Source organism: Cryptomeria japonica, chromosome 4 (genome assembly GCF_030272615.1).
Source record: "Cryptomeria japonica chromosome 4, Sugi_1.0, whole genome shotgun sequence".
NCBI lineage: Eukaryota > Viridiplantae > Streptophyta > Pinopsida > Cupressales > Cupressaceae > Cryptomeria > Cryptomeria japonica.
In genome coordinates, this window is record NC_081408.1 from 612,365,626 (window position 1) to 612,376,894 (window position 11,269).

General features: G+C 34.4%; 1 protein-coding gene across 1 annotated transcript; it reads left to right on the forward strand.

Moving 5' to 3' along the window:
* Positions 1-7,590: 7,590 nt before the first annotated feature.
* On the forward strand, positions 7,591-10,647 carry LOC131875254 (ankyrin repeat-containing protein ITN1-like). The gene is made up of 3 exons (XM_059219327.1): positions 7,591-8,158; positions 9,378-9,853; positions 10,036-10,647. Exons 1-3 carry the CDS (start codon positions 7,909-7,911, stop codon positions 10,645-10,647), a joined length of 1,338 nt encoding a protein of 445 aa, XP_059075310.1. The 5' UTR covers positions 7,591-7,908.
* Positions 10,648-11,269: the final 622 nt, after the last annotated feature.

Genomic DNA, 11,269 nt, shown 5'->3' on the forward strand with positions numbered 1-11,269 from the left:
TATCTAACTGTTATGAGTTCTCACCATGGTACTATACTAGATCCTTTTGAATTAACTAGCTATTAAACCATTTTTTCCCACCAAATCAATAATCCTTTCAAAATAGTGGTAACTTAGATTCTAAAGTTTATAGATTGAAAGATGCCTAAATATTAACAAAAGTGAAATTTGGTTGCATCTTATTGGCCTCTATTGACAGGTGTCAAATGTCATAAGAAAATGTAAATTCCAAGATGAGAGAACACACATCATATGATGTGTTTGTTAGTGTATTGCAGGGGTAGTTATGGGTAGAAATCCCTTGCTCTATTTCTTCTCCTCACTCTTAATACCTAGTCATAAAAAAACTAAACAAGTGTCATTATAATGCACAAATTTTGCTTCCCCCAACCAAGAAAAATGTGATCAATTTTCACACAATCATGTCCCAATACAAAGGATTTTGGGTTTTTATTTTAAAATAAGAGAACAAAGAAAGAGGGGAGCCTTCCTAGTTGTTTCCCAATAATTTTCGTAGGATTTGTTGACAACTGTCTTGCATGTAAATGCAATGTGGCCCCTTAAAAAGTGGACAAATATTTATAAAAGAATAGTTGATATTTGTGTTGTTGCTTCACCATTTAATAGTGCTTCAAACTCATCAGAAGACTTGGTCATGGATGCATTAGCAGACTCAACCAAAGCTAAAGAAACTGTGGCATTGATGTATCATCCTAGAAAAATTTTCTACTAACGTGCAATGTTTCTCATTGTGATATTTGAACTAGGGGAACATAGAATGAGGTGAGGGTGATTCAATATAATGTATTACCATGGAGTAATGATGACTAGTTGGCAAGGGGTTCTTTCCACCTTATTCACTTTTTCATCCTAAGTTCCTCTGTTCACATTACAATAAAGTTTGTACATTAAATTTGTGTATAAAATTTTCTTGAGACATGATATTTCCTTTAGGCAACCATGTTCTAAACTGCAATGTGGTGCATTGTTTATCTTCAATCTACAAAGCCATGACACAAACTGGCAGTCATATTTTTTGACTATTGATAATGAGAGAGAGCATGCTTGTATTTTATTTATATGAATTTGGAGCTTAGTATTACTTGTTTGGGAGTAAATGTGTGCTCTTATTTCGTTGCTATCAAGATGTGTTGCTTTTGCTAGTATTGGGTTTCCCAAATAGCATGTGATGCACTTGTTGTTTGAGTTTCATCTTTACTACAGTTATTTAACTATTTTCTCATTTAGTCAAGAGTATTTAAATTATATATTTTTCAAATCACTTCTATTATTTTTGGTATGGAGGAATTGGTGTTAGTAGGGGCTAGATTCAAAAGGTCTTAATTAGAAGGAACCCAATAAGCATGTTAAAGACTATGAAAAATATGATCATGGAAGACAATTAAGATGACAGGAAATAGGATTAGGATGTGTTAGCATTTTAATTTGCATTTGTTAGTGTAAAACAATTATAATAAATGTTGCATGTACTATAACTACTATTCAAATAACAAGGTGAGGTTCCTTGTAATGTAATAATGGATTGCTTCCTTTTTGCCCTCAACGACGCTCCTGCCTAGGAAATTTTGGAATCCTCTTCCATTGCCACTCAATATTGTGTCGCGTTCATTATAGGGTCAACCCATTTTTCTCCTGCCATGGATGGATCATGCCACCCCGCTCGTGGGTTTTGGTGCCACTGTGGATACTAGTTTGGGGGGTCTTCATGCTATTGGTTGTGTTGAAGTCGGGGGTTTGGATGCTTCTTGCATTGTTGGTGCCATGATCCCTCCCATATCTCCTCCTCTTGTTGGTTGGTGAAGTTTTTCTCATGTTGCTAGATCTGTTGCTCATCCTTCCAATGGGATTTGTTCTCTTCCATGTTCCAAATCCTCCCCTATGGTGGTTTGTGGATAGGATGTTGTGGATAATATTGGCATCTATCACCACTATGTGTTGTTGTGCAGATTTGTTGGGTTTTGGCCTTCTTTACCAGACCTCCATCGTTGGGTGACTCCTGGAAGCCTTTGGTTTCTCATAGAATTAAAATTTTTCCTTGTGCTAAAGGTTTTTTCATTGCTTCTTTTATTTCTTCCTCAGATAGAGATTTGATGTTGGGCAAGTTGTGGACTTGGGGAGATCACTCTCTTTCTCTCAAGCCCTGGACTACTACTTTTGATCCCCTTACCGAACCACTTAACATGCATCCAATATGGGTTCGCCTTCCTAATCTTCCCTTCCATTTTTGGGAGCATTCTTATTATAAGGCCAATGGTAACTCTATTGGTCAATTCTTGAACGCTGATGATGCCACGTCTTCTATGGGGAACTCCACCTTTGCCTGCATTTTAATCGATATTGACATCTCTTTGCCTCTCCGTAGGGATGTGGTTCCCATGGTTCGGGATAGGCCTTAGACTCAAACATTGTATTATGAGGGCCTCCTCTTTCGCTACCGAAAATGTTTCTGTACGAGTCATTTAGCTTTAGATTGCTCTCTTCCGTGTCACAAAGGTGTTGCTACTTGGTGGAAGGATGCTATAATTGATCACTTGACTGTCCATGCTTATGATTTTGTTGACTCCTCTCTAGAGGATGAGACCTCCTCTCAGGATGACGTGTCTCTTATTGCTATTGCCATCCTTGAAGATTCAACACCTGTTGCTCTTGTTTTGCAACTTCATTCTACTCCTACTTAATCTACTCCAGATGTTGTTCCTCTGCAAAATCACTTTACTAACGCCTCTAATAGTGTTTAGGCAGGGTCATCCACACTTGATCTCTCTTGTGATAGTCCTAATGACAATATTGCCTAGACTATGTTTTGTCGTAGGCAAAAGGGGAAGTCTTCCCCCCTCTCCCAAACCCCTCCTTGTTAAGGTTTGAGTGTCTCTCCCTTCTTGAGTGGGGTTCTGGGTTGTTGTTGGTTTGATAGATTTTTTCTTTTGGCCTCTCTGACTGTATTTTTTGGGGGGTTTGCCCCCTGGTTTGTTGTCTTTCTTTCTGCCTTTGAGCTGCTGTATTGAGGGTCAACAGCCTCGTTCTTGTTGCTTTCTTTATCAAAAACAAAAAAATGTACTTACTACTTACAATATGTACAAGTGTGTTTTCTTAGGTAGTTTATGCATAGTGCTGGCCTCCCACCTATTTTCATGTCCTTCAGTCAATAATAAGTAGCTAGGAGAAGCAGATGGATCACAATTCAAATAGGGATTACATAGAAACATTTTGAGAAGCTTATACAATGTGATCATCGATTAAACTTGATAAGCAAGGAAATCGCTAGTCAATATAATATGACAAATTTTGAAGATTTAAGTTTTGATGAGAACAAAAACAAAACAAAACAAATGAGACAAATCATGCAAAAACAAAACCATTCTTGCACTCTTTGACAAGAAGTTCACTGCTTTACAACACTTATTTATCTAGTTTGTGAATTTTAAATATTATAATAATAAAATTTATTTATAAAAATTAAATGTTATTGTTAATATATATAATTCATTTATTAATATTAAAATTTAAAACTAGGAATAAATCATCTTTAAAACTAATTCAAATTATATTAAAGCAAACTCACAATTTGATTGATACATGACGAATGCCATTGTCTGTAACACTGCAAACATGACCAAGCATGACAATTCAAAGTTGTTCCACAAATGATGTAATATATAATGAGGGATAGTTGTTTCCACACATCATATGATGACTGACTGCAAACTAAAACAAATTAAGTTGTGTTGTATAGGACAAATAAGATTCTTTTAAAACAGTGAGACTATTCACCCCACAATGAATGAAAAAAAAAGGTTGGTATTTTAGTCAATATGTCTTGATTTATTTTTTAATTTATTGAGTTTAGAATTTCAAAACATATATATCTAGTAATTTGCATCCACAGATTTTCCTGGAAAATAGTTAAATATTTTGTAATTAAAAAATAATATCTTTCAAATTCATTAATTTATATTATTTTTAAATTTTTAATATAAATTTTTATTTAAAATAATAATTTAAAAATATATACTAATTTTTTTTATGTAAAATAAGAATAGGTTTTACACTTATTTATCATGTTATATAGTATTTATTTAAGAGATAAAGTGTATTATATCATGATATTGCTATTAGAATTTTATGCTTATATTGTTATTAAGATATTATATTTATTGAAGGTTTTACAGATGAAATAGCAAGTTAAGGCAAATGATCTTGAAGGAAACTCTATGATTAAACCTCTCTAAACTTAGACTCTGAGTTAGTATGATCTAGTTGATCTCAAAAAACCTTAATGTTTTCACTCCTGTGAACATCACTTTAATACAATAAATATTGAATTTATTCTCACTAGTAGATTCTTATAAATAGTCTCTCTTTTTCAATGTTGGCCTCTTCCTTCTAAGGAAAGCACTTTAAGCTAGATTTTGGAAAATTCTCTTTCATGCCTTGTTTGGGAAATTTGGAAAGAAAGGAACCGAAGACTTTTTGACAATAAAGCAAGGAGATTTGAGTCAGTTTTAATCTCAATTGAAACCTTAATTGTTGAGACAGTAAATTGCAAACTAGCTTTCTCAACAGATTCTTCCAAAATCTTTTCTTCTTGGGATGATAGTATAAGAAATAACTGGCAAGGAATCAAGATTCCTCCTTCCTATGGGCAAAAAAATAATACTCGAAAGGAATCTATATGGTCCCCTCCCAAGCAGGGATGGTTCAAACTAAACTTTGATGGAGCTTCCAAAGGTAACCCAAGTCCTTCAGGTATAGGATATGTGGTTAGAGATTATTCATGGTCAATTATTGGAAAAATGGCCAAGCCATTGCCACCGGATACCAATAATATAGCAAAATTCAAAGCTTTTCTTTTAGGCCTACTGGATTGCCTCAAGCATGGGTTAAGAAACATCATAGTTGAGGGAGATTCAGAGATAGCAATCAATACAATAAAATTGAAGAAAACCCCAAAGTTTGGTGAAACGACTACTTCTTTGAATTCAAATTTTTCCACCAACTTTAAGAATTGAAGCTGACACATCATCTCTGACGTCACCTAATCTTGGCCTTTCTCTCAGCAAATTCTCCCACTCTCCTCTCAAAAAGATAGCCTACAGTCCGCCGTCATTCTTAGTATGAGGCATGCATTGTCCATTGGATAGAGATTAACTCTTTAGCCGAGAGATTTGGCATGATTTAAGACAGATATCCTTCGCCACCTTCGCAGGAAAATTCATTGCAAGGCATTCCTCACTAATGAATGTCGAAGAAAGTGCCTTCTAGATTTTATTCAGCTTCCTCTACAAGATTATCAACTAGTTTATCTCTCCTTCTACATACAAGAAGATCAAGCTGCTACAAATTCTCGAAGCTATGTCTGGTGAGGAGCCGTTTGGATTTATTATGAGTGTCTATCCTAGACCAATCTCATGTTTTGGTGTGGACACTCCCATCTCTCTCTCGACCTCCACCTGTGAAGTATCCTTCAAGAAAATCATGGACCTAAGGCTGAAGAGGCTCCTCCTATTCCCCGAGAAAACGATCATCCTGTTTGTTAAGCTCATTCTTGGTAGTGGGCATATTAGTAGGGAAGAATACCCCCGAGACAATACCAACAACTCATCTCGGTTTTTCACCTCCCTCATGGACCTAAAGCTTACAAACAAGCAGTATGGACCCTCACCAAAAGACGATTTCCTAATGACATCTTGCTCGAACTGCAAGAGGTTCTGAACAAGATGTGACATGATTTTGGGGCTCCTCGACTGAGCGAGATAATTCTCTTCAACGTCCTCGATGAGTTGATTAAATTCTACCCATTTCTGCTTGACCTTACTAGCAAGGAACTTGAAATGCATAGATCTTTTACAGGTATGGGCCTCGGATTCCTAAAATGGCATTTTCTGGGAGATAATTTAGAATATTTGGGTAGGGAAGAGGAATTTTTAGAATTTGCCAGACTTAATGGTGTCTTGCCTCCTAAAATAGAAGAAGAAGCAGAGAACCCCCATGTAGTACAAAGAAGGCAAGGTGGTAGGAGAGGTTCTGGTCGCACTTCTTCCTGTGGAAGGGGTCATCCTCCGCGTAGAGCATCTGCAAGAGGCTGAGATCCGATGTCACCATCAATGCCAGAAGAGGAATCTTAACTAGATAGGTGTTTAGTTGGGGTTTTTTCCTTTTGAGGTCGTCTCAGAGCCCTTAGTTGTTTTTTTTGAATTCTCTGCTTAAACAAAATCTTTCATAAAATTCTGTTATGCTTTCATTTTTGTAGCTTCAAACTTTTAAAAATAATTTTTGAATGCTTTTTGAGGTTTGATAAGGATAAGTGTATGTAAGTAAAACTCTATATCCACTCTGAGCCCATAAATTTTTTGGGGGCTTTGGAGATGCTTTTCCTTTTCTGTGCATGCTCAGGGACATAGTTTCATATTTTTTGTCTTTAGGCCCTCTGGGCTTTTTTGGAAATGTGGGATTTAATGCTCTAAACTTTAATTTGAATCAATATATTAATCTAGCAATGCCTTTTATCGATAAAAAAAAAATTACTATTGAAAATAAATAAACAAATTTTGCCTAAAAATTACAGAATCTAATTCTGATAGCAATATGATAACTCTTTAAAAAAGATCCAACCTTCCATTTTTTTCTAGGTCGTTCTAGTCTACATCAACAATTATGTCCACACATAATGATGTGACTGGCCATCAACAACATGCAATTTGTAACTCTTTTGAATTATAAATAGGGAAGTTACTATCTTCCCATTGAAAACCCACTTTTACCTTGGAGTTGGTGTCTTCTGTTCCCAAGCTTGATAGATCAAGATGGGTATGTCTCCAAAGGAATGAACAAAAGGATGTATAAATAGCCAAATGAGATTGAAGAAATTTTGGATAAGTGAATTTTCTAATTTGAAAGTGGGTTTATTTAGGGGAGAGGATTGAGTAGTTGAGTACCTCAATTTTGTATTTCTCAAAATTATATATGAAAAATTCAAATTATTTTAATTTTTTATGGCAGCTTATTGGAAAGTCCCCTTTCTTATAATTAAGGTTTTAGGGCCACAAGCATGCTTTTTGTCAAGGTGTCCAAAACAGTTCAAAGAAAAAGTGAGACCTTACTTGTGCCCTAATGTGGCATCACATGATTCATTGTTTTTTAGTGCTTAGGAATACATTTCATTCAATTATGAGTAGTCATTAGCCAATGAACTTAGGTATACCCTCCTAAACTTTTATAAATATTACATTCAAAATGACCAAATTGTCAACAATGAAGTTTAAAAAGTTTCTTGTCAAAATTATGATCAAAATAATCAGCATGTCAATAATTAAATTTAAAAAAGAGATTAAAACTGAAGTCAAAATGATCAACTCGTCAATTATAAAATTTCAAAAGTTCTTTTGGGTCAAAATTATAGTCAAAGTCCTTCATTGAAAATCATAGATTTCAATGGTTAAACATCAGTAACTTTACAAATCATCTATACGAAGAATTCTAACTTGACCTTGTATAGTAGCATGAACAGTAGAATTGAAGAAATTCACCGGTCCAAACTACACGTTTTGTGATTCCTCCAGATGATAAATAGCAATGTTTGGACCGTCCCGTTGAAAAATCGCATTTGTCTTAAGCCTAGAGCATTTTTCCATCAAAACTTGATGGATCAAAGTGGGTATGTCTGCAAAGGAATGATCAAAACGCTGTACGAAGCAGCCAAATCAGGGAAAGAACAAGTGCTTGATGAGATTGGGGAGCTGCAAGGCGTTGCTAATGAGGTAACGCCAGGGGGAAACACTGTGCTACATATTGCCGCCCATCATGGTTCTCTGCAATTCCTTCAAAAGTTGCTTCAACTCTCAATTGCCAATCCAGAGGATGGGATGCCATTTTTAGGAGCTAAAAATTATGGAGGGAAACACAGCGTTGCACGAAGGGGCGTTGGGAGGAAATGAGCAAGTCGTGGAAGATTTATTGAAGTCATGCCCAGATTTGGTGAATGAGATTAACAAAGCAGGTGAAACGGCTCTCTTTAAAGCTTGTGAGGGAGGTCATCTCAAGATTGTTGAAATGTTGTGTTGTAGGACTTCAAGAGAGTACTACAAGAGATTTGATGGACAAACGGTTTTACATCTTGCATTCTTGAACCTTAGAAAAGGTATGTTGTTCTTTAGTTTTGGATGTTTCAATTATCAACGATTGAAATCAGAATCATTTTGTATTTATAACAAATAATGTATAAACTATGGTTATTTTAATCCATCACATGTTAAGCATTTGTATGATCTTTTTATTGTTAAAAAATTGTAGGAGTTTATTTTTGAGGTTAATAGAAAAGTAAAAGCCAATTTTATTATTTAATTTTTAAGAGTTTGAATAATAGAAAGAATGAAATAAATATTAAAATAAATGATACTACTGTGAAGATATATGAATATATTTATTTTATTAGATTAGAGAGAATTTTGAGATTTTGAAAGGGTCTTAATAGAAATTTGAAAAAATATTACAAACAAGCTAAAAAATAATAAAAAACAGTGACAAAGAATAAATAGTAATAAGTTTATAAATTAATAAATAGCCACAACAAAATTAATACTTTTCAAGAAAAGATTAAGAACAATTAGAAACAAGTGACAAGTAGACTCAAAGTGACATTCAAGTTAGAGTGGTCCAGAATAGAAACCTCTAAACAAAGCTAACCCTACCCCATATTCATTGAAGCAAAGTTCTTTCTTAAAACTCTTTCTGAATGTTAATCTTAAATCATAACAAAACTTTCAGGAAACCTCTCATCCAAATCTTTCATTTTTTCTTGATAGAAAGAGGGTGAATGTTGAATCTCTTACAATTTGTTGATGACCTCCTTTGCTTTCCTTCCAATAGGAATCAAGTGTTTAATCCAGCGATAGGAAACTTAACATGTACATTGAACCGTCATCCACACCATAGACAAATCAAGTATTGATGATACTTTCTTCCTAAAATACACCATCTAGACCCTCATAAACAATTTCCTACTACATATTACAATTAATGTCCTCCAAAATCCTTCAACATCTAAATAAGACATGCTAAGAGTCTAAAAAATAGGAACATTATCAATATTTGCCTCAAAATTAATTTCCCTTTTTAAGTTTTAACTTACTTCTTTAACAAAAAATAAAAAATTGTTTCCTCCTATCATTTAGGGAAACAAAGGTAGTGTAGCTGTTTATTTTATCTTAATTTTTTAATTTATATGGGTTTTAATTAAAAAATATCTATATTAAGATACAATGAGTTAAAACACTCATCATATCGCCTTAAAATGCATACTCTTTAATACAGCTGCAAAATCGTCTCTCAATTTTAGTTTTAGTTTTTTGATTGTGCAGGTGTAATTAAGAAGCTTTTAGATGAGAGACCTGAACTCGCTAAAGAAGTAGACAGTTTCCACAGAACCCCATTGCATATGGCTGCATTAATTCCAGCTATTTCAATGAATCCCAAGAAAATTGCCCCAATTGGAGACATGCTTATAAAAGAGGACACTCTCTCTCCTTACAAAGTGGACCAAAACAGGCAATCTGCACCTCATATAGCAGCTAAGGAGGGGAATGCAACATTACTCAAAGTGATATTAAATTACAGCAGCGACTGTCTAGAAATGGTAGACAATGATGGTAGAAATGCCTTACATCTGGCTGTGAAAAATGCACCTCAAATATTTGAGAGAGTAGGAGGAGATCTGAAAACTATAATATGCTCAGTAATCTCAGAAAGACTAATTAATTGCATTGATAACAATGGACAAACAGCATTAGATATTGCACTAGAGAATGAGGATGAAGACCCACAACTTTATTTGAGTGTACGTGATTTGGTTCTAGATGAGGTTTTTTTAAGTTATTTTAAATATTAAACAATTCAATAGTTAAAATTAATAGAAAGAAGATAATTAATATAAATTACTGTAGAAATAAAATTTGATCATTGTTTATTGTTTAATTGTTATTCAAAAATTTAAGTGTAAAATGAATTGGTTTATTGCAGATTAAAAACTATCTTAAAAAATGTGGTGTTACTAGCAAGATATTAGATAGAGGCTCAATGATAAATTCACCAAGCAAGGTCAGAAAAACAGAATGGAAACCAGAGTTCATATCTGTAACTGCAGTTCTAATTGCAACAGTTGCTTTTGCTGCTGCTTTCACTTTGCCAGGAGGTATTGACACTCAAGATCAAGGTCAAGGAATCCCTCTATTAATAAACTCTATTCTCTTCAAGGTGTTTGTGATACTTGACACAATGGCCTTCTGTTCTTCTATTGCTTCTGCAATCCTCCTTACATTTGCATTTTATGCTAGCCAAGTAGAAGATCCAGCACTAACTGAAATCAGTTTGTATGTGTTATGGATAGCATTGGTATCATTATTGTTAACATTTGGTGCAGCAATACATGTGGTTGTGGCATCTAAGTGTTTGTGGTTGGCTGTGCTTGTGTGGGTTATGGTGTGTATTCTTCCTATGTGCATAAGGGTTTTGTCACTAGGAGGAAAGCTCTACTTGTTCACTCCACGTAAGCACTATATCAAGTTTTTGGTATGGGGATTCTCTCTTGCATCTGGCCATGTCAAAAGTGGTTCAAATATATGGAAGATTTGAAAGATGCCTCTGTCGATCGTATTCCCAATTCTGTGGGAAATAACCTCTTGCTGGGTAAGTAGAGGTCAGACGAAGGGATTTTGGCAATTCCTTGGCTTGGGATGATTCTTTCTACAATTGAGTATAATCCCAAGGTCAGTGAATGAAGATGCCCTTGAACAACTAGTACATATTTTCCTGTAAAAGAATTTCACTGTGCTGGAATTTTGAATTCATGTTTTTGAAAATGGCTATCTAGTTTTTAGAATGCATCAATGTGTAAGTTACTCTCATCTATCATAGCTTATATACCGATACATTCTAAGAACTGGATAGCCACTTCCCATATTTCTTACTTACATGTATCTGAATTTTATCAGCACAAAATCATACAAATATTCTCTTAATGGCATAGCCTACATGATAATGTATAACTAAATTATTTAAATTAAGAGTAATTCTAATTGTAGTACCAAATCTGTAAAGGTTGGAATGTGAAGTCCAAATTGATCTCATCTAGGTATGGTTACACATCATAGATTCTCATAGATGTGGTTAGTCATAGATTCTATAAAAAAAAATTGAGACTTGCTATAAATAGCAAGTTTTGTTAGGAGACTTACTATAAATAGTAATTTCGAAA